Here is a 27,490-nt window from a genome sequence, read left to right on the forward strand (position 1 = left end):
AATGGCATTATGGGCTTCCAAGATTAAAACAAATGTAGTAAGGAAAAGAACAGAACTTGGATTAAGCACAAATTGCTTTGGGGCAGGCAGGAAGGAAGATACTCAAATGGATTAGGAGAGATTAGGATGACATTGTACAAGATTAGAAGGTAGAGTTTACTGGCTATGTGTTTAAAACATAACAGGGACAAGCCAATATATACTTAGCACCTCACACCACACTTCACCTCTGGCAATAGCAATAAGCAGCTGGAGTACATATGGAGAAGTTGACATTTTTCTGTACATTAGGAATCCCATTATTAGTAATATTTCAAACAACTGAGACTTAAAACTAATATGCCAATTTCCTTCCAAGATGACATTCACACACAATATTTTCAAAAAGACACATAACACAGGGCCTCCCTGGTGGCGCAGCGGTTGAGCGCTGGGTTGCAAAGCTGCCTGCAGCCTCTGCAGCGCTGGTTCAATTCCCGGCTGCTCCCCGGCCACTGGAGGAGGGTCCCACATGGCGCACAGACCTCTCCTGCCGCCCGCTGCTCCCCTCAGCAGTGTACTTCGGTCCTTCTGCCTGTTCTGTTCCCCGCTCTGGCTCTGGTGAATTCTCTCACCCTCCCGCGCTTCTGACTGTACCCAGTGCTTGCATAAATAAATCTTTTTTTTTAAAAAAGACACATAACACAAACTATGCAAAAATCAAACTAAGTGCACATTGGAGTCAACAAGAATGTCAACAGCACTGCAGGCAGGGAATGGCAATGTTTGGTTTGATATCTAACCACAGTCATGCATTTCTTTTACAACTTTCAAAAAATGTAAGTCAATTAAAAAAGAATGGGGAAACTGATAGAGCAAGCACCTGGCGCAAATCATTTAGTTCAGCTGAGAAACATGTTTGGCTCTAAGTTCCCTGGCAAAAAAGGCAAATTCCCAATAAAAAGTGGATTTTGTCTGATGGATTTTTGATGAGGAACACTGAACAACAGGATGGACAATGTTTTTTTTTTGTTAGCTATGATTTCGTCAAAGACCTGGCAGCGTAACATTTGAACTTGACATTCTGAAGTATAATACCATTCTCAGTTGAGAAGGCAAAAGATGAATTAGCAAGAATTTCCTTTTCTATCGATCAAAACTGCAAGTGGGAAAAGAGCTCTGCAGAACAACGGAGCCTCAGAGGAACCTCGTCCCACTTCCCATCAAATCAAGGAAACCCCAAGCACTGACATTTAATGAGTCTGGGTGGGTCTTCTCTATCTACTAGCTAAACATTCCCTATTCCTCCAACAGGATTCCTTTGTCATGATTTTGTTTTCCAAATCCATGATTCAGGATTTTCTCTAAATTTCCACTTTCTCTTTTCCTGCTGAAAATTTAATTGCTAGGAAACTGCCTCACAGATTTTGCAGGCCCAAAGATGCATGGGATCTCATTTAAAGGTGTATACTGGCTAACTGTCAGTCCAGGACTCTTAAATCTCAGAAAACTCTTATGAGGTCTCAGTCACAGTCACATTAAAAAAGAAAAAGGAAAAAAAAAGGGGGGCCTCCCCTGGTGGCTGGTGGTGCAGCGTTTGAGCGCTGGGTTGCAAGGCTGCCCGCAGCCTCTGTAGTGCCAGTTCGATCCCCGGCCACCGGCAAGGGTCCCACAAAAAAAAAAAAAAAAAAAAGAAAAAAAAAGGGGGCCACCCTGGTGGTGCAAGGGGTTAAGCACTGCATTATGAAGCTGTCCGCAGCCACTGCAGCATGAGTTCAATCCCCAGCCAGGGAGCTGCCCACATGGCACAGCAGACCTCACCTTTCTCACCCACTGCTCCCCTCAGCAGTGTATTTCAGTCAGTCTGCCTGTTCTGTTCCCCACTCTGTCTCTGGTGAATCCTCTTACCCACACCCCGCACCTCTGGCCTGTACCCCAGTTCTTGTATGCATAAATAAATAAATCTTGAAAAAAAATAGGTGACTGTAGGGGCAGGATGGGCACAGAACAGGATCTCTATGACCGGGGCAGACAGGTGAAGGAGAGTCCTGGAGCCCTCAGTGGCTTTTGCAGGCTTTTATTGGGATTTACCAGGTACACAGCAGGCAGGGGTGCTGGGGGGCCAGGAGACTGGCAGGCCTCCCAGCCCCCAGCAAGTCTTCACTCTGTCTGGGCTCTCCGGTGGTCTCTGGTGGTCTCTGCTGCTCTGCTCTCTCGTGGTTCTGCTTCTGCTTCTCTGCTTCTCTGCGCTCCCCTTCTTCTTATGGTTCTTCCATTCGTTCTGCTTCTTCTGCTGGCATCCCTGTGACACCGGCCTTATAAACCCAGTCTTTTTAGGTGAATCCCATCTACATACGCCCACACCCTACTCCAGGTGCCCACTATCAGGCATGCATTTGGGACCACAGGGTTCCGGCATCTATCCTAATGGCGGGAGGGCAGAAAAGCCTGATACTTTTTACCTTACCCTACAGTCCACCCCCTCAGTGTTTTCTGCCATACAATCTACATATATACAATTTTGTTTCTTAGCAAACATAAACAATGCAGCCATGGCCACAAAAGCAAGTACATCACAATATAACAACAAAATACAACAGAACACAAATAAATCCAGGCAGGGCACCAACCTAGTGGCAAAAGACAATTATTGGCACCAACAGACGATCCACCAAATCTGCTGCCGAAGGCACTGCTCATACGAGGGAGGGGAACCACTCACGGCATCTACTGTAACACACCAGGAGCCGTCAGGCTTCCTGGCCTTCTCTGGCTGTAGTCTCGGCTACAAGCCACACACCCCATCCACCCCCAGGATGCACTCTCTGGGACTGGTGACTCTATACTGTTGGGGGTAATCGCCAACCCTCAGGGTTTCTGTCTGCTGTTGCTCCAACACTCGGCTTTCATAGCCATCAATGCGCCACGCAGACCCCTGCTCTCAGGCCAACACATAGCACAAGCATATGGGTCGGGGATCCAAACTCCACATGCGGCCTCTCTTGGGTCCCCTCTTTGGCTTGGGCTCCACCCCAAGCCATGTTCCCCATCCGTCCCCCAAGGACGGGTTCCTCAGCTCCTCACTCTCACGCAACAACGAGCAGGGCATCACCCACAGGTGATTTTACGAGACTCACTGGCCTTCCTCAGCTTACTTAGTGCTTAACAGCCACTGACGGCTTCCCAAACTTAGCATCAGCACCAGCTTTTGCCTTCTCGGTTGGCTTTTCTCCTCCGCCTAGCTGCTGGGCATACACAGGCTGCTTCTGGCCATCAAGGCCCACTGGCCACCCCCAGATTCCCATCTCCTGGGTTGTACAAACAACAAACGATACCATCCACCCCCAGGGTCCCAAAAACAAACTTGCCAAAGTCCCTCCGCCTTCTGGCAGGATTGTTAGTCCATTAGTCCAAGTTCATCAGCTTTTCCCTTTATCCACACTGGACAGCTCTGAATCGTGGTCCTCTCTTCCCCAACGATTCTTGCTGCCTCGGGGGTCATTGGCTGGTCCTCTCGGGCGTCTCCTCCTCCAGGCGAGGTCTTGTCACACAGCTCCTGGACCTTGTCCATCTCCTGTGCCACCCTGACACGTCCAGTGTTGTCACAGGCGAACACAGTCTGCTACTCCTCAGTCCCTCCAGGTCTTCAGAGGGCTCCATACCCGTCTGCATGGATCATCTTGCCGACTTACGCCAAATTGTAAGGGCAGGAATGGGCACTGAGCAGGTTTTCTGATCCAGCAGACCGGGTAAAGGAGGAGTCCTGGAGCCCTTAGTGGCTTTTCAGGCTTTTATTGGGATTTACCGGGTACATGGCAGGTAGGGGTGCTGGGGGGCCAGGAGGCTGGCAGGCCTCCCAGCCCCCAGCAAGTCTTCACTCTGGGCTCTCCAGCCTTCTCTCACGTTCTCTCTGCTCTTCTCATGGCTCTGCTTCTCTCTCATCTTCTCTGCTCCTGCTGGCGTCCCCGTGACGCCACCATTAAAAGCCCAGTCTCAGCCCAGGTGAATCCCATCTACCTATGCCCACACTCTACTCCAGGTGCCCGCCATCAGGCATACATTCAGGACCGCAGGGTTCTGTCATCTATCCTAATGGCGGGAGGGCAGAAAAGCCTGATACTTTTTACCTTACCCTACAGCCCCTCTTTGGCTCTGGGCTCCACCACAAGCCATTTTCTCCACCTGTTCCCCAAGGATGGATTCCTCAGCTCACCCTCACTCAACAGAAAGGGCATCACCCACAGGTGATTTTAAGAGACTCACTGGCCTTCCTTAGCATACTTAGTGCTTAACAGCCACTCAGGGCTTCTCAATCTCAGCACCAGCTTTTGCTTTCTCAGTTGGCTTTTTCTCTGCCTGGCTGCAGAGAATTTGGCGAGGGCTTCTTCCATCAGCCAACTGTGGGCTCTTATACCAAGGCCCACTGGCCATGCCTTGATTTTAAACGATACCATCCACCCCCAGGGTCCCGAAAACATATCAAACTTGCCAAGGTCCTCTGTCTTCTGGCGGGATTGTTAGTTCATTAGTCCAAGTTCATCGGCTTTTCCTTTGTCCACACTGGCGAGCTCCGAATCATGGTCCTTTCTTCCCCGACGACTCTTGCTGCCTCAGGGGTCGTTGGCTGGTCCTCTCAGGCATCTCCTCCTCCAGGCGAGGTCTCATCCCACAGCTCCATGGACCTCGTCCATCTCCTGTGCTACCATGATACATCCAGCGTTGTCACGGGCAAACACAGTCTGCTACTCCTCAGTCCCTCCAGGTCTTCGGAGGGCTCCATACCCGTCTGCATGGATCATCTTGCCAACTAATGCCAAATATAAGGGCAGGAATGGGCACAGGGCAGGTTTTCTGATCCAGCAGACAGGGTAAGGGGGAAGAGAGTCCTGGAGCCCTCAGTGGCAGGCTTTTATTGGGATTACCAGGTACACAGCAGGCAGGGGTGCTGGGGGGCCAGGAGACTGGCAGGTCTCCCGGCCCCCAGCAAGTCTTTACTCTGTCTGGGCTCTCCGGTGTTCTCTGATGCTCTGCTTCTTCCGTTCGTTCTGCTTCTTCTGCTGGCATCGCTGTGACACGGCCCTTATAAATCCAGTCTCAGCCCAGGTGAATCCCATCTACCTATGCCCACACCCTACTCCAGGTGCCTGCCATCAGGCATGCATTCGGGACCACAGGGTTCTGTCATCTACCCTAATGGCAGGAGGGCAGAAAAACCTGATACTTTTTACCTTACCCTACAGTGACCTCTCCCCATGAGTAAACCTAGAAAATACTTTTCTTCCATTATTTAAATATTCCCTAAGTCTACTCTGTGTGGGGCCCTGTAAAGCAACCAACCCATTCCGGGCAGGTTTATGAACGGTTCTCGCAGCCACATGCTCTTCGCCGTGGTTTGTAGTCGCCACACTCCTCTGTACACTCCACTCCTCCACCCTCGACACCGCACTACCACACCCCGCACTCTGCTGCACCACCCTTATAAATCAGTCTCTTAGCCCAGGTGGACCCACTTCAGGTGCCCGCCATCAGGCATGCACCCAGGATCACAGGGCTCCCTCATCTATCCTGATGGCGGGAGGGCAGAAAAGCCTGATACCTTTTACCTTACCCTACAGTCCACCCCCTCAGGGTTTTCTGCCATATAGTCCATGTATATACAAATTTTTAAGCAAACATAAATAGTGCAGCCATGGCCCACAAAAGCAAATACATCACAAAATGACTAAACTTAATTTTCCTAGGGGCAGAAAGACAGAGATGTTACCGGTACCAGCAATGGGAGATCCCTCCCATCGGGCAATATACATGCCAATTTGGCATCTGAGGACAATATTGTCGCTGGCATCAGTGGGTTCTACATGCAGCAGGAGTGGAGAGCTCATAATGGGCCACAGAGTTATTACAAATGTCCCCTTGAGGATTGCCCGCTGATCTGCCACTCCAGGGTGGATAACACGCACCCATGGCGGCCACTGCACACTCACCCATGGTTTTATCTGTAAATCGGCCTCCAGGCCACGACCCCAAGGGGCTATCAGAGCCACCCACCGCATGTGGGGAGCCTTCACTGTCCAGGGCCATTCCCAGTCCACAGTCTGCCCTGCATCCACTCCAGTTGGGGCTGGCAATAGGATGTTGCCCTGCTGTTCAAGTCCCAGTTTTAATAACATGTCTGAAGTCTTTATTTGTAATTGGATGGGAGCAGCGGCACAATGTAGCAATGCCTCCACTGGAGCCAGGCCACCTCTCCTGCTCCTCTCATTCAATGTCTGCAACACCTCCCATAGACGTTGGCTTCACCCGGCCAGCATCTGAGTGGGGGCAGTGGCTCTTAGTCCTTGCTTCAGCAGGCCATTATACCTCTCTATAATCCCTGCAGCTTTGGGATTATAGGGAGTGTGAAACTTCCATTCAACACCCATGTTCTTGGCCCACTGCTGCACCCGGGCTCCTGTAAAATGAGTCCCTTGATCGCTCTCCACTACCAGTGGACGTCCATATGCAGCACATAGGCATGCCAGTGCTGCCAAAACTGCCTTTTGGTCCGCATGTGGAGCAGGGTAAGCTGCCAATAACCCGGTAGCAGTGTCCACACAGGTGACAGCATATTGTTGTCCATCGGAGTGAGGTAGTGGTCCAATGATGTTAATCTGCCAGCGTGTCAGGGGTACCTGCCCCCGCAACACCTGGCCTGTAGATGCAAAAGGTCTCCGGGGTAAGTCCTAGAACATACTACACATGTTTCACATGCAGTCTGGATTTCTTTTAAAGTTACAGGTAGACCCCAGGCACTTGCTGGATCCTATATTGCTCTTTTTGCCGGTACTCTCGCAGAGCCGTGAGAAACACCCATCTAATGGCTCCTGCCACCTCGCGGGCACTGCATCCACTCAGGGTTTCTTCTATTTCATACAGGGCCTGTTCCAACTGCCCCGGGGATTCATCTACCTCTGGCCATTCCTGGGGAGGTGCCCACTGGGCAAGGAGGTCGGCCACCGAGTACTATCTGCTCGTGGCCGGCCATCCGGGGATCCCTCCCCAGGTTTCAAAGGGTTTCGTCTGTGTAGAGGTGTCCTGCCTCGAACCGTCCTGCCGTCTATGCCAGTTGTAAAGCAACCAACCCATTCCGAGCAGGTTTATGAACGGTTCTCGCAGCCACATGCTCTTCGCCGTGGTTTGTAGTCGCCGCTCTCCTCCGTACACTCCACTCCTCCACCCTCGACACCACACTACCACACCCCGCACTCTGCTGCACCACCCTTATAAATCAGTCTCTTAGCCCAGGTGGACCCACTTCAGGTGCCTGCCATCAGGCATGCACCCAGGATCACAGGGCTCCCTCATCTATCCTGATGGCGGAAGGGCAGAAAAGCCTGATACCTTTTACCTTACCCTACAGGCCCTGTGTTCAACAGGAGATACAAAAGCAAGATAAAACCCTGGCCCTATGCAATGTGCTATCTGACAGAATATGTTGTAACAGAGAGAGGAAGGCAGGACAGCCTGAAAGCATTCAGAGGGAGCAGAGATTACATCTAGGTGGGGAGAGCTTCGAGCAGGTGTTGACTTTTGAATTAGGCCCCAACGAAGGAAGGCTTGGGATTTCAAAAGGTAGAGAATGGCAGAGATCCTTCAGCTAGTGCAGGGCGTGTGGTGTAAGCAGCACTCGTGCATGTGCCTGTGGACCAGTCTAGCTGAAGAGTCTGGCACTCACCTAACATGCCTCATGTGACCAACTTCATTGCCTTGGCCTTTTTTTTTTAATCTTTACTCGGACACATATTCATATGGAAAGTAACCCAGTAAAAGACAACAGGCCTGGGCCTCCCTGCTGGCACAGGAGTTAAAGTCTCACCACTATGAAGCTATCGCCAGCCACTGCAGCACGAGTTCAATCCCTGGGCATGGAGGTGACCCACATGGCACAGCAGACCTCTCCTGTGTTGCCCGCTGCTCCCCTCAGCAGTGTATTTCAGTCCATCTGCCTGTTCCCCACTCTGTCTCTGGCGAATCCTCTCCCTCCTCTACACCTCTGGCCTACACCCCAGTCCTTATATGCATAAATAAAATAAATCTTTTTTAAAAAAATACAACAGGCCTGAGTAGTAAAGCCAAAGCACCTTTTACATGACATGTTTCAGGCACAACCCAAATGCCCCAAAACAGATGAGTTTATCAGGAAGATGTGGCATATACATACACAAGGGGATACTACTCAGCAAGCAAAAAAGATAAACCCATGCCATTTGCAGCAGCATGGATGGAGCTGGAAGTGATTATGCTAAGCAAACTAAGTCAGAAGGAAAAAGATAAATATCAGATGGTTTCATTTATAGGTGGAATATAGAGTAACAGAACAAAGGGTTAGGAAAAAGGCAAAACTTGCAAGCTACTGTAGATTTGAGACATCCACAGCCAAGGCTGAAACAAGGGAGAGAAAAACACAAGGAAAGGGGAAGCTGGATCATGGGTGCTGTGGTAGTGGGAGAACTGTGGGGACTACAACTGAAGGGAGAAATCAAATACTATACAAAAATGAACAATGATGTATGAAAATAATTTTTTAAATGACATGTTTCAGGTTGTAAATTAGATGTTAATAAAATTTGAAAAACTATCAAATGCTTACCTAAGATCTTTAAGAAGCATGCTAAACTGTGGCCATCTATAGGGACAAACTCTCTTAGGAATAGCCTGCAACGCTAATGAAGTAACAAGATTGGCTCCTTGTTACAAAGGCATGGGTAAGCCTGGTAAGAGGATGAAGGCATACAGATCCTCCTGCCTGCCCATTTCTATTGGTAGGACAAGTGCTAGCGAAAGGCAAGGAAAGGCAAGGCACACATACAGTGCTACCCTTTCAAACCAGACCGAACCACTGTCTGAAAGCCACAGTCCTACCCATGCAAGGCCTAGGTGACACAGAAACCAACCTTTTAAACCTCTGACTCAAAAAGAGAGTGAGCAGGAAAAAAAGCAGGCAACACATCTTTGTCTCCAGACACCTAAAGACCACAGTTAACCTCTGTTACCTTGGTCCTACCTTGTGTGTGAGCTTATCTGACAAGATGGTATGCTGGGAGATGGGAGGCCTCAGAAACCCTTTATTCTTTCTGGGTCTAGATAAAAAGTATTCCACAGAGGCCTCAAGTTAAGGAATGTTCAGGTCAGAGGGAAACACTGTCAAGAGAGAACAAAGCTTATGGAAATATTCCCATCCACAACCCAGGATCACAGGAGCGGCCTACATCAAAGATGAATTTTGAGCCCTGAACATGTTCCTCCTTGGTGATGCACCTCTGTGAAGCAAGGGAGAGCCAGTGCTGGTTTTTCTGCAACTTCTCAAACATCGTGGCTAGGCCAGACAAATACTAACTTGTCTTAAGAGCAGGGTAAAGAGCATGGACCCTGGGCAAATGCAGCAGGAGAACCAAAGGGAAAGCTGCGAAGGGGCCCTGGTAACAACAGCTGGAAAAAGCAAACACTTCCCAGGGTGTTCAGGATGGAGTTCCCCAGAAGATCCTCAGTGCCACAGCTTTTAATACCACTGCTACTGGTCTTCCTAAGGAGAAAGCAGTGTCCAAGGTCTTGAAGGATAGGTTAAGTGGTGACCCTTCAAAAGTTGTACCCCAAACAGCTGTCTGCCCTGCACCTCTGGGGGACTTTGCCTAATTTTCCTTTCAGCTGCGACCTCACTGCTATCTGGGAAAGCAGGAATACAATTAGCTCAAAGGAAACAGGTGACCAGGCAGAAGTCTCTGCAGTTTCAGTCTGAACGATCCAGAGAAATCACAAGCATTTGGCACAGCCAACCCTGGTGTCCTATGGAAGAGGAAGGCAAAGAGAATAACTGGCATCTACCTAGGAAACTGGTCAAGCTGGTTTCACAAAACAAACAAGACCACTTCAGCACTCCAGCCTCCAAGGCAAGTGGCTGCTTCCCCTGCCCTCACCCTCTTAGCCCTCACCCTTTTAGCATGCCCACCTCTCTGCCTGGGGCTCCAGTCATCTGCGTGCTGAGGAGGCCTGTCCCCTTGCTCCCTCAGCAGCAACTTTGAAACCCAACCCAAGTCCCTCTCTGACACCCTGTGCCCACAGCAAACTTTCTCCTTCTAAATTCATAGTATGTGTTTAGCAATGACCTTTCATTTCATTTTCTGTTTATTGCTATTGAACTCTTCCATGTTTTTTTAATCTTTCATATTGTATCGCCAAGGGGAAGAAGTCCTGTGAGGATTGAGCTTATGCATGTTGGGTGAGGTCAGGCTGGAATTGGGGGGACACAGGACACCCTCTCAGTTACATCCCAGTTACAGTCCCTCTGTACCTTCTCCCATTGCATTCCCTGCCCATAGCAGTTAGGCTACAGGATAAGACTTTCTCTCTTTGGTCACTGTTTGTTGTTGTTTTTTTTTTTAATTTTTAAAGATTTATTTATTTATGCATGTAAGAACTGCGCACAGGCCAGAGGTGTAGGGGGGTGAAAGGATTCACCACAGACAGAGTGGGTGTAGGGTAAGGTAAAAGTATCAGGCTTTTCTGCCCTCCCGCCATCAGGGTAGATGATGGATCCTTGTGGTCCTGAATGCATGCCTGATGGCGGGCACCTAGAGTAGGGTGTGGGCATAGGTAGATGGGATTCACCTGGGCTAAGACTGGGCTTTTAAGGGCGGCGCCATGGGATGCCAGCAGAAGCCGAGATGAGAAGCAGAAGCAGAACTACGAGAAAGCAGAGCAGCAAGGCCACGAGAAAACGCCGGAGAGCCCAGATAGAGTGAAGACTTGCTGGGGGCTGGAAGGCCTGCCAGCCTCCTGGCCCCCCAGCACCTATGCCTGCCGTGTACCTGGTAAATCCCAATAAAAGCCTACAAAAGCCACCGAGGTCTCCAGGACTCTCTCCTTTACCCGGTCTGCTGGATTAGAAATCCTGCCCTGTGCCCATTCCTGGCCCATTACAGTGGGGAACAGAACAGGCGGATTGACTGAAATACACTGCTGAGGGGAGCAGCAGGAGAGACAGGAGAGATCTGCTGTGCCATGTGGGTAGCTCCCTGGCTGGTCAGGGATCAAACTCGTGCAGCAGAGGCTGCGGATAGCCTCATAGGTAGCGTCTTAACCCCATGTGCCACCAGGGAGGCCCTTTCTTTGGTGTTAAGGGCTGAATGTTTGTGCCCACGTGCCCCCACCCACCCATATGTTAAAGCCCTAACCTTTACTGTGATGGGATTCGGAGGCTGGCTTTTGGGAAGTGTAGGGTAAAGAAAATGTCAGGCTTTTCTGCCCTCCCGCCATCAGGATAGATGACGGAACCTTGCGGTCCTGAATGCATGCCTGATGGCGGACACCTGGAGTAGGGTGTGGGCATAGGTAGATGGGATTCACCTGGGCTGAGACTGGGCTTTTAAGGGTGGAGTCACGGGGACGCCAGCAGAAGCCAAGAGAAGCAGAGAAGGCCAGAGAGCCCAGATAGAGTGAAGACTTGCTGGGGGCTGGGAGGTCTGTCAGCCTCCCAGCCCCCCAGCACCCTTGCCTGCTGTGTACCGGGTAAATCCCAATAAAAAGACCTGCAAAAACCACTGAGGGCTCCAATTCCTCCTTCACCCAGTCTGCATGGGATCAGAAAACCTGCACTGTACCCATTCCTGCCTTTACAGGAAGGTAATTAGTAGGTAATGAGGTCATAAGGGAGAGCTCTCATTGTGAGATTAGTGCCCTTATAAGAAGAGAAAGAGACAAAATGTTGATTTCTCTCCCTCTTCCTGCCCCTCTCCCCCTCTTCTTGTAGGCACTCAGGAAAGGCCATGTGAGGACACAGCAAGAAGGCAGTCACTACACTTCAGGGGCTGTAGGGTAAGGTAAAAAGTATCAGGCTTTTCTGCCCTCCCGCCATTAGGATAGATGATGGAACCCTGTGATCCCGAATGCATGCCTGATGGCGGGCACCTGGAATAGGGTGTGGGCATATGTAGATTGGATTCACCTGGGCTGAGACTGGGCTTTTAGGGGCTGCTTCGCCGGGACACCAGCAGAAGCCGAGACAGAAGTAGAAGAAGAAACAGCAGAGAGAACGCGAGAGAACGCCAGAGAGCCCAGAAAGCGTGAAAACTTGCGGGGGCTGGGAGGCCTGCACCCCTACCTGCCATGTACCTGGTAATCCCAATAAAAGCCTGCAAAAGCCACTGAGGGTTCCAGGACTCCTCCTTTACCCGGTCTGCTGGATCAGAAAACCTGCTCAGTGAGCATTCCTGCCTCCACAGGGGCCCTCACCAGAACCCAGATCCGCCAGCACCCAGCTCATAGACTTCCCAGCCTCCAGCACTGTGATAATAAATCTCTTAGGTCATCCAATCTATGGTATTTTGTTATAGCAGCCCAAGCTGAGACAAAGTACCAGATAAAGGGTATATTTTATTTGAAAACTGAGCAGCCAATTCTTTGCCTGTATAAAGCATGCCTGGAGAGCCATAGAAACAGCAGTCACAAATCTGTTCTTGATTACTGAGTTAAAAATTTCCATCAGCTTAAGAGCAGCCTAGAAGCCCAAAGTTGAATGCTCAAGTAGACACAAGATGGGTCATCACAAGAGGAACAAGTACAGCCGGCAGCAAGTCAGGCTACCCTGGCAAACCTTGAAGATGTGAAAGAGAACAGGGAAGTGGGCAGCTATTCTTACTCTGTCACAAAGTCTCAGACCTGAGAAGGCAATTATGAAGTGGCAGCAGTATTCAAAGAACAATCACTCCACAACATGTGGATGTTTGGGGTTCACAACACCTGTGGATGACTGCATCAGTTTAGGGGATTATGAGCACAGATCCAGGCCTAGTGTTTTGGGTACATGATCTAAGAAGAGGCAGTTCCAGAACTGCTGATACAGGAAACTCTGCTCCACCTTCTGGTAGCCCTGAATACTCACATAAATTGTTGTAGCTTTTTAACCTCCATATTATCATCACCTGCAAATTCTGCAATTCTGCCAATAGACCTGACTGGCACCTTAATCCACTACTGAACTCAGTGATGAACAAGCAAAGTCGAGCTCCCCCAAGCACCACCCTGGGCTAAGCATATGCTAGTGGCACAATTAACGTCTGCCTGTTGACAGGAAGGAGCATTCTCCAACCTTCTCTGATGACCAAGTCAATATTTCTGACAATGTTTCTTGAATCAAGTCTACAGATTCCCCAAGCAGAATTTCCTTCCTAGAGTGAGAAGACTAGAGTGGCAGATGGCCAGCCAGGAGGCCAGGGACTTCCAAAATGCTGCTGTCCTCTGGCTGCAAAGAAATGCGAGCAGGCTAGCCTGAACAAGCTTGCAAAAGCTATTTTCCACAAATGTACTATATAGTCTCTTGGCACCTTTGGAGGACCAAGTCTTCATTCATTCAATACATAGATAAAATAAGGTATAAGAATAGAACTTGGAGAGCCCTGAAATTCTACCCTAACCCAGAGCAAGAGACTCAAGAGAGACTTTTCCAGTTTACAGGGCAAATTCCCCAGCAGAGCAAAGGCCCTGAGCTGGGCAGAAAGAGGGGCTCTGCTCATCCTGCTCATCCCATCCTGCTCATTTTGAGATGATTCTAGTACAGTAAAGGGTGAGGAAGGACGTCCCATTATCACTCATAACTTTAAAACCAAGTTTCATCTTTCCCTCTTCCCCCCTGCTCCTGGCTCCACCAATCTCATATCCCCAGTGGTTTAATACATGTGTGGCTCACTCAGATTTCACCTGCTGTACCCTCCATATAGCTGGAAGATGGTCTTATTTGCTTCAAAACAGCTTTGCAACCCTATGTACACAAAAGAAGGATGGAGACTCGGGGGAAGGGAAGAGAGAATCAATGTCAGGAAACAACAGGGAAAAGAATCAGTGGTGAAATTTCCACTAAAGGGGTTCTTTCTCTTTAACCACTTGCTGCTCAGGATTTTTATAAAGATGGGATGGTAAGCTGCTGGAGGGCAGGAACCGCCTCTGTTCCTTCCTAGAATGTACCCCCAAAACCACACCCAAATTCTTAGCCCTGTGCTTTACTGCTTTCCAAGTAGTAGGAGATAAAGTATGTATAATGTTCAGTTGTTCAAAGGAAACAGCAATGTCTATTGTGACACACAAGAGGTCATTCCTGAATGTTTCAATTGCTTGTTAAAAATGTCCACATCCACAGTAGAGGAGCACGTGTGTTCACTGTCACACTACCAGCAAGTCTGGGAAATGTTGAAAGAACCAAGCTTTATAGTCAGAACAGCCAGGTTCAAAATCCAGTTTTGGAACTTCTTAGCTATAAGCTAGAGTCTGTTTTCTCATCTGCAAAATGAGAATAGTAATGTCTACTTCATAGCTTCAAAAGGATTTTTAAAGCTATTTAGAGAGAATAACAGGTCTTGATACACAGTAAGTATTCCCTAAATGTCTGTTCCCCTTAATCTGAAAGACACTGGGGAGCTACTGAAAGCTTCTGAATAGATCATGATGCCCAGACTGTTGCTTCAGTTTCAACCCCCTCTGCAGTCCCCAGGCAAAAGGCGACCTAGTCCTCCCTATAACACCACCAGTGAGCAAAGATCATATTTACTCTCTCTAGAAGCAGTCCATTCCTTTTTACAGGCATTTTTAATCATTAGCTCTTTCTTCCTTAACACTGAGCTGAGCTCTGCCTTGGGTGACAGAACAACCCTAACCCCTTTTCCACATGAAAGGGTGATACAATTAACTTAGATGAGGAAAGTGGCAGAGGGGTCCCTTTGGAACGATTGTCTGCTGCCCCAGGAGGACTGCCTCATGCACTGTCTAGTAAGCAGTTGATCTCAGGTCTGGACTCCAGTGAAGAGATCAGGAATGTCATTTACACAATGACAGGATTTGAAGTGTGCAAATAAGTGACACTGTCACTTATGGGTTAAAGCTAATGAAAGGTATTTAGAAATAGCTAGAAAGGAAGAGCCTGTTAAGAAAAAAAGGAGGTAATTCATGTAAACAAATGCAGTGAAGACCAATGGCGGGGAATCAGGGGAACAGTTGTTGCATTTGACAAGAGGTCACTGCTGATCCCTGACAGGCAGCTGAACTTCTGCTCCTTAGGAGCCTCCCAGAGTTGCTTGGAACCACATCACCACTCTAAAAAGCACATGCACACTTTCTTTCCTACTGAGAGGTAATCTGAAGAAGCAGCAGCACCAAATACAACAGAGGACTCCTACATTTCCTAACCTGGAGCTAGGACAAATTTCTCCAAAAAAGGCTCCCATGCTCTTATATTTTTGGAAAACAATGCCTAGTACAGTCCCTCCTGGAAATTTATTATAGTGAAAAAACCTCTATTTCCCTGTGATCCTGCATTTGTTCAATCTACTGAACTACTGATTTTTCACACAATACTTATTAACATCCTGAGGAACTAGGGACTCCTGGCATACAATTCAGCAAAAGCGGTGAGAGGAAGAGAAACAGGGCAATAATTTATGGGGCAATTGGTAGGGAGGGCAGTTGTTCCCTTTTAAGAATGGAAGAAACTTGAATACGCTTACATGCTGAAGGAAAGGACTCAAGTGCAAAGTAAAAGGCCAAAAATGGGCACAAAAGGCATCCCATAAGGCCAGACTCCAGCAAAGGGGTCAGCTCAGTGAAGGACGACCTTAGCTCATTGCTTTAGCCATAAATCCCTACTTGCAATTAAGTGTAATGATCACCAAGGTCCACTATTCAAAAGCACATTTACTTCCCTCAGATGATACAGATGTAGTCTAAATACGGAGATAAGGTTATGGGCAGAGCATGAACTGATTCACTAGAAACAGCTCAGCTCCACCCCTCTCTCAAGTGGGAGGCAAAGCAATCCCTAGTCATTCCTTGCTGGAACCTGAGAAGGGCGTTCCAGGTCTTCCGGCCAGAGCTAATGCTCCACTCCAGTGGCTGGGCAGGGAGAGCTCTATCTAGCACAGGCCAGGCAGAGAGGGGAAATCTAAAAATAAAGCTCTCCCAAGAAACCGTCTTGCCTAAAGAGCAGCTTCCCACGCACAATGGAGTGCCACATCTGCAGGGGCTGGAAGCCCGGAACAGAACAATCATGACCAAGTCACGTAGTAGTGCCCTTTTGTGGAGGACTACAGCACATTGTGGGTTCCCCGATCAGTGCCCCAGCGTCTGGACTGCAGATCCAGGGCAAGGGCCTAGTGACACAAATAGGAGACTGCAAATATCACCAGTGACTAGTCCAGGCTTCTTGTCACATTCCTCCCTTCACAGCGGGAGGTAAGCTCAAGCAAATCCAAAGAAAGAGGCTCTCTGCACACAAGCAGTGGCACTCAGAGTTCACCTTAGAAAAGAACAGTGCTGGCTTCTCCAAGCTGGGCGCCCTTGGCTCTAAACCCTGCAGTAGGCTCAGTGACTACCAACTGAGGAAGAAAATCAAGCACTAGGAGACTTGCAATTAGCCTTTACATGGGTTCACTTTCAATATTAGTCATCTCAAATCCTAAGGACAGGGCAGTCCTCCAGTTGCCAGGCAGTGAGAGAAAGCAGCCTCTCCTCCCCATTCCCCCAACAGGTATCAGAGGCCGCAAGAAAGAAATTCAACCCCAGAGTTTGCTACAACCCCACACCCGAGCATTAAACACACGAGGGGCCAAGGGGCTGCCTCTGCTCAGGAAAGCAATCCCACCACCTCTTTCTCTGAGGATTTTAACCTTGAGAACCACAATGTATTTGTACCAGACTGTTGGAGCTTTGCCAAGAAGCCCAGGCAGGGAAAAGAAAGCTACCCCTAATTCTATGAGGAGTCCATGCTATTCATTTAGCAATACAATTCCCCAAGAGGTTTATACTTTGACCTGACAAAGTACCATAATGTGCCTCAAGGGTCAGAAGCTCAACCTTGGACACTATCTTTGAATAGCTCAAGGCAGTAATACACTCAGCAGTCTATATCTGTCCCCTCCCCCCACCCTTTCTGGGGAATGTACACCATCCTGCCCCATGACTGAGATACAACAGCCCAGTGCGGTGGGGAGTGAGGAAATACAATTAAAAAAAAAAAAAAAAAAAAAAAAAAGAAAACAACCAGAATGCAGCAACCTGTCAGTTCTTTGGTCTCTTAAAAGACCCTGTACCAGAACACAGTGATAGTTGATATGCTCGAGACAAATCCTGATTATGTCTATTATGCATATGTGGAAAGGGGATGCCAAGTTACCCCCTGAAATCACAGATTGCAAGCAAAGCACTCTGAACATCGGAGTGCTTTTTGAATCCTGAGTAGCAACAATCACCCAACGGCCTTTGACAATTAGCGCAAGCTGAAATTTCCCCATACTGAGTCATTCATGAGTGAAAAGCAAGAAGCCAGTTCACAAAAGGGAGGAGATGCTGGCCTTAAAGTACCCAACCTGAGTATACAGAGAGAAATGTTGTTTCAGCACAGGGAGTACACACTCCCTACCCCACTGGTTACACAAGAAGGGTTGGGCTGGCATTGAGTTCCCCCTCCTGCAGCACAAGGCCTAGTGCTCTGAAGTGCGACTTACCTGACATACAAGGACCTCTTCTCACTCGTTCGGAGGGACCCAGACCCAGAGCTCATGCTGCTGTTCATCATTTGTTCTCGCAGATCATGTATCTTCGACTCAAAGCGACTGTACTCTGTGTCAGGGAGACAGGGGAAAGGGCAGGGAAAGAATGAACCAAGGAGCCACACAGAGACTGCGTGCCAGTGGCCAAAGAGCCAGGAGGACACCTGGCTTCAAAGCAGAGCCAGCCCAGTCAATCTTTGCTTTGATAAGCAAAGTCCTGCCTCGGAGCACAGAAAAACAGGCTTGTCTCCACGCCCTAAGAAAAGGAAAGACTATACTTGAAAAAAGGAGGGACGTGGGGATATATTAAATGGGAAAAGCTTCTATCAGCCTTGAGATCTAACCGATCCTTAAAAAATAACAACTGGAGGGCCTCCCCGGTGGCTCAGCGGTTGAGCACTGGGCTGCGAAGCTGCCCACAGCCGGTTCGATCCCCGGCCACTGGTGAGGGTCCCACATGGTGCACAGACCTCTCCTGCAGCGCCCACTGCTCCCCTCAGCAGTGTACCTTGGTCCTTCTGCCTGTTCTGCAACCTGCTCTGGCTCCGGTGAATTCTCTCACCCTCCCGCGCTTCTGACTGTACCCACTGCTTGTATAAATAAATAAATAAATCTTAAAAAAAAAGAAAAGAAAAAAAAAGAACAACTGGAAATAGGTTCCAGGGCAGCCTCATAAATCTTTGGAGCAGGCACCAAGACCCAATGAGAGCAGATGGGAAAAGAGACTTTCCCAAAAAGTAGACTGCAGAGAACAGATGGCCCTGAGACACTGAGTGGAGGGGCTGGAAAGAAACAGAGGCCATTATATCATTGTTAGCAAGGCAGACAATTTGTTTCTAGATGACTTTTTGTTTGAGGGGAGAGGGAGAGTTTGAAACCCAGAACAAAGGTAAAGACCAACGAAACCAACCTCAATCAGATGAGATCACAGTTTTCCCAAGTTGTTTTCCTTGTAACAGTTTCTTTGGGATTCAGTAACAAATATTAAAACAAATTCACACAAACCTGATATCTCCCTCATCCAAAATCACCTCATCAGTGAGGTCCTAAGTCCATCCTCAGCTTTGTAGCCCATCAACACTATCACAGCAGCCTGAATCTACCATGAAAGCATGCCCAATTAAAGAAACCCCAACTTAGAAAAAAATTAACTAGCAATACGATTATTATGAAAGGCGATTTACAGGGCTGATTTGCTGTGACACTCTCCTGGAACAATTAAAACACAGTATTACATTTAACAGAGACACAACCACACAACAATTTTCAGGTCTAGAACTGCCACAGAAAATGGGGTTTATCTAAGGCGTGGGCTGTGGAAATGGCAGCAAATAGACATGCTTCACTAAGACACGCTGATTTTAAAGGAAGTCAAAGTTTATGCTAGGGGTTGAAGGTTGGGGAACTGCTTTAAAAGAACAAACACATCTCCAGGGAAAAACATTTCCACAAAAGCATTTTAATGTACCACAGAGGGCTGGCATGAAGAATCAGCTTCTAGTATGTACAACTCTACAGGCGGAAAACAAAACACCTGTTCCAATACCTGACACTCCCCGCCCCCTTCCCTCTGCAAAGCAACCTGACCTTCACCTGAGTATAAAGGAAATGCTAAAAAGCCTAATGGGGAGGGGATGGACTTCTAACACAAATCATCCTCTTCTCAGTTTATTTTTGTTCACTCTGGTACCAGTGAAGTCAACTGGTAAAATTCATATGCTCTTTCATTTATCACGCACTGCTGTGGCGGTGATTTGTCCTCATTACCTACTCCAGTCCCCCTGAAATCCTGCAGGAAGCAGTTAAGTTGCTGACTTACCAGTTAAGGTTGGGGTCAGAGGGAAGTGGGAGAGCAGAGGGACAATGTCCCTGTTCGTGGGTTAGGAGGTAACACGTCATTACCATGAGGCAGCCTAATCTAAAGGTGGAGGGTGGTGACCAGTGTGTCACAGAAGCCCCAGGCTGCCAAGCCAGCAGTAGCAAGGCCGTGTATCAGGAGAGCTGCTGGGCATGGGCTCTACCCCAGGGCTCAGTCCTCCACCCTGGCCCTCCAGTAGGGTCCTTTCAGGTCCGCCTCTGCACACAGCAGCTAAGGGGGGAAATGGGTGAGACAAAGATATTTCTAACCAGGAAGCCCTTTCTTGGGGAAGATAAAAGGCAGAACTAGGTGTTGAAGCCAGAAAAATATATATACCCAATCTATCCTTAAGGCATTTTTCCCCTCTAGCAACTTGTTTACATATTTCCTTCTTTGGAAGTGACTTGCCTGCTGAACTCCAACTTAGCAGCAGGTCATGACAGTTGCTTAGTAACTACATTTCTTAAAAAATCCTTTAAAAAACAACCACCGAACCACCATTTCCTCAGCTCCCAATCCAAGGTTGATAACGCTGGGTCAGAGGGCCCACTTAAAAGAGACTACAGAAAGAGAACAAAGCTATTGCTTTAAGGAATCTATCTTCTGTTTTCTATACACTATGAAGATCTCAGGTCTATTAAACTGTTTTTATTCATTTTTCCCATTCAGATAGTCCCCTTACAGAGTTCCAGCTGCTCATCCACCTATGGTTTTATTTGTAGAGTTATCTAATGTCCACTAAACACAAAGCAGCCTCTCTGTAAATGACTGTTGGATAAATGAGGAAATTAGAAAACTGCGTCCAAGTCAACACTTCTGTTCTCAAAACTAATAAATCAAATCATGTATTTATTTATTTATTGTTAAAGATTTATTTATTTATGCATACAAGAAATGGGGTGTAAGCCAGAGGTGTGTGGGGGGTGTGAGAGGATTCACCAGAGAGAGTGGGGAGCAGAACAGGCAGATCTACTGAAATACACTGCTGAGGGGAGCAGCAGGTGAGACAGGAGAGGTCTTTTGTGCCATATGGGTCAGCTCCCTGGCCCACCAGGGATCGAACTCAGCCAGGGATCGAACTCATGCTGCAGCTTGATAGTGCTGTCTTTAACTGTGCCACCAGGGAGGCCCCAAATCATTTATTTCACTGATGACTGCCAGCATCACTGAGGCCTTGGAAAGGCAGTTAAGAAATATTCCCTTCCAGGGCCTCCCCGGTGGCGCAGCGGGTTGAAGCTGTGAAGTGCTGTGAAGCTGTCCGCAGCCTCAGCAGTGCAGGCTCGATGCTGGCCGGCGAGAATCCCACATGGTGTGGCAGACCTCTCCTGCCCCGCCCGCTGTTCCCCTCAGCAGTGTACTTCTGTTGTCTGCCTGTTCTGCTCCCTGCTCTGCCTCTGGTGAATCCTCTCACCCTCCCTCGCCTCTGGCCTGTACCCCAGCTCTTGTATAAAAATAAAATAAATAAATCTTTAAAAAAAAGAAATATTCCCTTTTAGGGGGCCTCCCTGATGGTGGAAGGGATTAAGATGCAGCACTATGAAGCTATCCTCAGCCACTGCAGCATGAGTTCGATCCCTGGCCAGGGAGGTGACCCACATGGCACAGACCTCTCCTGTCTCACCCACTGCTCCCCTCAGCAGTGTATTTTGGTTAATCTGCCTGTTCTGTTCCCCACTCTGTCTCTGGTGAATCCTCTCACCCCTCACATCTCTGGCCTGTACCCCAGCTCTTGTATGCATAAATAAATCTTTAAAAAAAAATAAAAAGCATCTGAATTCTAAGAACTCAAATTTGCCAAAAAGCCCCACTCCTCTCTTTCCATTCTTAACTAATGAAGCTATAGTTGGAGGAATTTCCTGGGCCTACGAGGCTGCCTAGGAGGCCCTGATCAGCCTCTAACCCAGAGGGCGCACTTTAAATAGACCATTTTAAAGAAACAACACTTATTACCAAAATCTCAAGCTGGCCAAGCTGTGTTGTATTCATTTTTCCCCATTCAGATGAACCCAACCATTTGTGACCCACAAAGATATCTATGGTGAATCATCACTGTCTCCTTCCTTTGGCTAATCATACAGAAAGAAAAGAGAGGGAGCTGTCAGTACCTAAAAGAGGAGTTCTCATTGACCACTTGGAGTGCCTCTGAAAGATCAGGATTTTGGTCCTCATCCCAGACACATGGACTCTGGATGTGCTGAGCAGGCCTGGGAATTTGCATTTTAACAATCAAAGTGATTCTGTTAACAGTGTGATCCCCAGGGAATGGGGAGTTTCCACATTCCCTGCCCCACCCAAAGGAGAGTAGAGCTGAGCAGGGAGGAGAAAAACTGGAGAGGAGATTGGAAAAGGAAGGAAGCAGGATGGAGAGCCAAAGGAGACCTGGAGGAGGCATATGGAGCAGAGAGACACACGTGAAGAAGCTGCACTGGCTTCTTAAGTCTTGTATTGGTTGAAACAGATGTGGGTGAGAGACCCGTGGGGAGGTTAACAATGGCAGCTTTTTATCTTTTTTTATTACTATTATTTTAATTTGTGTGTGTAGAAGAACTAGGTGTAGGCAGAGGTGCGGGGGTGAGAGGATTCACCAGAGACAGAGCGGGGAGCAGAACAAGCGGATTTACTGAAATCCACTGCTGAGGGGAGCAGTGGGCGAGACAGGAGAGGTCTGCTGCATCATGTGGGTTAGCTCCCTGGTTGGGGATCAAATGCAGGCAGTCGAGATCATAGTGGTGAGACTTAACCCCTAGACCACGAGGGAGGCCTGACAGCTTTTATCTTAATTTTGATTTTGTTCCTTCTGTTTCAGATGTGCTGGACACTTTCTGCCCCTTCCCTATGGGCCCCCACCAGGAGGTGCCCGAGACGCATGGCAGGCTTTCAGGCCTCAGTGGTTCACTTTGGGCCAACCCTGCTTGGCTGGGCATTTGTCCACAAGGGAACGGGTAACTTCGGGTGCTTGGCTTGGAAACTATATTCACTCACTTGTCACTATTCCAAACTAATTGTATTAAAGTTTCTTCCATTAAAGGTCTTACACACTGGGGTATGTTTTGTCTTGATGTGGAGGATGGCAGAACCTATTTAGAGCATGCAGGTTTTGGGGTTCTGGGGTGCCCTCTCCCTGCCCTGTAACAATTCTGATGCCTAATCTAGTTTGAGACTGCTGGCCTTGACTTACAAAATTGATTTTTGTTTTTGTTTTGTAGGTTCAGGGAAAAGATAAGTATCTCCCAGTGGTCAAGAAGACTGGAAAGCTCTCCAAAAAAAGGGCAGTACAACTGCAAACCCCACCTCTCCTTAAGTAGCCAGTAATATTTTCAGTGTGTACTCTTCCAGACCTACTTCCATGTATCTGCTATTTGTATGCACACACTCACCACTCACATAGATTCAGAAGCATCTACTTTTTTGATCCTGATATATCATGAAAACCTATCCATGTCATCACATAGAGAATTACCTCATTCTTTTACATGGCTGTATAGTACGCCATATTATGGATATAGAACAGGGTGGTCCCCAGGGAATGGGGAAGTTCCATAGAGCATGACTTATTCAGTCATATCCCAAGTAAGGTATATTTAAATTGTTTACAATTTTTAAATATTACAATCAATACTACATTGTATATTTGTATGAGCATTTTTATGGCATAGACTCCTACAAGTGATAATACAGGGTCAAATCCTACGCACGTGAAAAAATTTGGCACTACCGGGCCTCCCCGGTGGCGCAGCAGTTGAGCGCTGGGTTGCGAAGCTGCCCGCGGCCTCTGCGACGCCGGTTCGATCCCCGGCTGCTCCCCGGCCACCGGAGGAGGGTCCCACATGGCGAGCAGACCTCTCCTGCCGCCCGCTGCTCCCCTCAGCAGTGTACTTCGGTCCTTCTGCCTGCTCTGCTCCCTGCTCTGGCTCTGGCGAATTCTCTCACCCTCCCGCGCTTCTGACTGTACCCAGTGCATGTATAAACAAAACAAACAAACAAACAAACAAATAAATAAATAAATAAAACATGCCTCTATAAAAAAAAAAAAAATTGGCACTACCAAACTGAACTCCAACATTCTGAAACCGCTATGACTGAAAGTGAAAACCAAGTGCTATTCTAAAGCTTCTAGCAGCTTTTCTTTTCCTGAAGAAGTGGAGGCAGAATTTACCTGTGAGGGCAGATCAATCTTTTGTTAGAGGAAGAGCATTTTAATGAGTCTTTCGGTTATGAAACAGAATGGCCAAGTTTGCAATCTGGAATGGACAAAGACAAAGATGAACCCCAAGTGTTCCTTCTATAGCATAATCACAGAAAAGGTGGTCCCCAGTGGTTAGACCTGCTGGTGCAATGGCCTGGGTTTATCCCACTACCCATATGCTGCTCTATCTACCTCTAGACTTGACCGCTTTGTCTCCCCCTATTTGATGACCTCATGTAAAACTTCCCCTTTCCCCAGCATACAACAGCGTTTCCTCAAGTTTTGCTGATGTTTCTTCCGAATTGCTTCCTCTTCCCATCTCTTCTAAATGTTCATAATCATAGCCTTACTTGATTTTGCCTCTTCATGTTCTCCTATTTTATCTCTTGCCCTGATTTAAGCTACATTGTGTCACCTCTTCTCTGGACCACTGCTATATTGCCCTTATCACTCTTCTGCCCCCAGGCTCCCTAAATTATAATCTAGTTCAGAATCTTATTTCAAAAGTCATCCTTAAATTTCAATTTGTGACCACCCCACCCTGACATAAAGATCAGCAATAACTCAAGAGCATCTAACAAATTGACTGTTCAAGAAGTGCTACAGCACATACTTCTGTCACCTCCAGCCTACCTACCTATCATTATACAGATCCTCTTTGCAGCTAGCCTGCCTGCAACCCTGGAACACCACTTGTTCATTCCTGTTAGTCTTTTCTGGAGTTCTCTTCCCTAATACTGAACATTCTTCATGCCTGTTACCACCTTTCTTTCCTTTCCTCATCCCAGAAGTTCTATTCATTTATTGAAATATTTACTGAAATATCTACTGTGTGTCAGGCGCTGTGGAGATAAAGTGGCAATCAAAACAGTTCCTGAAAATTATAATCAAGAAACAAACTATTTAATTATAATTTTTAATTACACGTGGGACAGTTGCTATGAAGAAAATGCTGAGAGACTAACAAGATGACCTCACCTACTGGTGTGTGTGGGGGGGGAGGCTGCTTGGGAGAGGTGTTAACAAAGCTTTCCCTGAGAAAATGACAAATGACATTTCAACTGAGCCTTTAAGATCCTAGTTAGGTAGGGGACGGGATGAAGAAAACATTCCAGACAGAAAGAACAGCACACTTGAGGTTACGATCAGTCTGGCTCACAGGAAAGGAAAGGGATACTAGCAGGAAATCAGACTGGGGAGCAGGCAGAGGTCTTATAGGCTATGGTACAAGATCTTATTTTTATAGTCCAGAGCTCTTTTATTTCTTTTTGCACACCTATCATGCCATGAATTCATAGGGAATGGGTCCCAGCAGCTCAGGCTCCTTCCCATTGGTTCTCACAAAGTGTGCTTCTCTAGGCGAAGCAGGCTGGCGCTTCAGCTGAACCCAAGTACCCTTCTCTTTGGCTTCCTTTTTTCTGATCATTTTCTTTCACACGTTTTAGGATGCTATCTCAGCTCTTAGAGTGCTTAATGTGCTCAATACGAACATTAATTATCTTTGCAAGAATCTTGCCCTTTACTTTCTTGTTTACAACAATGCCAACTGCATGCTGGGTAACATTATAGACTCTCCCAGTTTTGCCATGGTAACGTTTGTGGGGCATTCCTTTTTGAACAGTGCCCATCCCCTTGATGTCTACAATATCACCTTTCTTGTAGATTTACATGTATGTGGCCAAAGGAACAACTCCATGTTTTCTAAAAAGCCTAGAGAACATATAGCGGATCCCTCTTCTCTTTCCCTTTGTGTTGGTCATTTTGGCAACTGACTGGAAGATGGCGGTTCCAGCCGAAAGTTATGGTACAAGATCTTATAGGCTATGGTAAGGGTTTTTGCTTTTATCCTAGGAGTAATAGGAGGAAGTCACTGAATGATTTCAAGTAAAGGAAATGACATGATCAGGTGCATGTGTGCATGCACATGTATCACGGCTCTTGTGGGGCGAATAGTGTGAGGCCGCATGTGTATATATTTTTTAAGATTTATTTTATTTATTTATGTATTAAAGAGTTGGGGTGTAGGTCATAGGTGCAGGGAGTAAGAGGATTCACCAGAGAGAGAGAGTAGGGAGCAGAACAGCCAGATCTACTGAAATACACTGCTGAGGAAAACAGCGGGTGAGACAGGAGAGGTCTGCTGTGCCATGTGGGTAACTCCCTGGCCAATGGCTGCTGATAGCTTCATAGTGCTGATACTTAAGCCCTTGCACCACCACGGAGGCCCCACACGTGCATATTTAACTGACTTAACAGCAGAAGACTAAGCATTTCCCCTTTTTTCCTAGCTCCTACAACCTTTAGTGTAAGTAGCCCCTGCTTTTACAGCATCCAAACCAGCTAGCCCTCTAGTCTCTACTCAAAACAATGCTGGGAAGCCAATTCTTACTTATTTCAGAGAAAAGTTTTGGGTTGAGGGCTATCTCTTCTGCCAGGTAGTCCTAAATTTTGATCTCTAAAACAGCATAAAACATAATGGGTTCTCTTCAGTTGAAGAAAAGTGAAGAACTAGGATCACCTGGAGTAGGCTTTAAGACTGCTTGGTAAGATGTTACCTTTGTGGTTTGGACAGAGATTATTCTGCAGATGTAATCTAAAATGAGGTGGAGGGGGAGGAGAAAGAGACAGAGAGGACAGAACAGAAAGGAGGAAGCAGTTCTACTAGCATAGACAATAACTTCAATGGTCTGACAGTATGGGGCAATGGAGGATAGAAAGAAGAGACAAAAATCAAGAAATATGTTGGAGTTAGAAAGGATAAAATGTGACATTTCATTGGCTATAGGGTGACAAAGGATCAAAGGCAACTTCTGGGTTTGTTCCTGAAAGAATGAGAAAAGGTAGGATAATATCAGTCATAATAGAAAATAGCCACTATGTCCTCAAGATATGCTATATCTTTTCCTTAACTATTACTTCTTTAACTATTTCTTTCTTAAGATTTATTTATTTATGTATACAAGAACTGGGGTACAGGGCCTCCCCAGTGGCGCAGTGGTTGAGCTCTGGGCTGCGAAGCTGCCTGCAGCCTCTGCAGCGCCGATTCGATCCCTGGCCACCGACGAGGGTCACACATGGTGCGCAGAACTCTCCTGCTGCACCCACTGCTCCCCTCAGCAGTGTGTTTCGTTGGTCTGTCTGTTCTGCTCCCCACTCTGGCTCTGGTGAATTCTCTCTCACCCTCCCGTGCTTCTGACTGTACCCAGTGCTTGTATAAATCAATAAATCTTAAAAAAAAAAGAACTGGGGTACAGGCCAGGGGTATGGAGGGTGCGAGGATTCACCAGAGACAAAGTGGGGAACAGAACAGGCAGACTGACTGAAATACACTGCTGAGCGGAGCAGCAGGCAAGACAGGAGAGGTCTGCTGTACCATGTGGTATCTCCCTGGCCAGGGATCAAACTCATGCTGCAGAGGCTGCGGATAGCTTCACAGGTTGCGTTTTAACCTTTTGCACCACCAGGGAGGCCCTTCTTTAACTATTCTTCATATAACATGGTTCCAAACTCTCCACTACCCTTCCTTTTTAAAACCCAGTGGCCACAATTGATGATGATGCCATTTCCCTTATAAAACTGTAAGCTCCCAGATGTGATTTTTCTTTTCTTCTCAAAGTTAAGCATGGAATTGACAAGCTTGTTGACTCAACAAACTTTTATTGAATGTGTGACTAGCCAGAGCTCTAATTAGGACAAACCTGGACCTGTAATTCTTAAGTTCTGGCTCCATAAAATGAATGTAGAAGAAAATACAGACTTCTCCATCCACCCTCTCCAAAACATTAACAGTTATTTTTAATACGTAACATTTAATACAGACAGCTGACCAACAAAACCACAAAACAGTTCCACAAAACACTGACATGTCAAAGGTTTTCAGGATAAAGCACCAAGAGGGAT

The 27,490-nt window shown here is 47.4% G+C and overlaps 1 protein-coding gene across 4 annotated transcripts in view; it reads right to left on the minus strand.

The window, feature by feature from the left end:
* The window catches only part of DLG3 (discs large MAGUK scaffold protein 3), a 65,658-nt gene that overhangs the window by 14,461 nt on the left and 23,707 nt on the right, over nt 1-27,490 (minus strand). For all 4 annotated transcript variants that reach the window (XM_037512293.2, XM_037512292.2, XM_037512294.2 and 1 more), the window contains one exon: nt 17,502-17,616. In XM_037512293.2, the coding sequence (XP_037368190.1) occupies nt 17,502-17,616 (115 nt within the window). The remainder of the gene's footprint in view (nt 1-17,501; nt 17,617-27,490) is intronic.

The sequence above is a fragment of the Talpa occidentalis genome, unplaced genomic scaffold (genome assembly GCF_014898055.3).
Source record: "Talpa occidentalis isolate TD23 unplaced genomic scaffold, MPIMG_talOcc4v2.1 talOcc4.15, whole genome shotgun sequence".
Classification (NCBI taxonomy): Eukaryota; Metazoa; Chordata; class Mammalia; order Eulipotyphla; family Talpidae; genus Talpa; species Talpa occidentalis.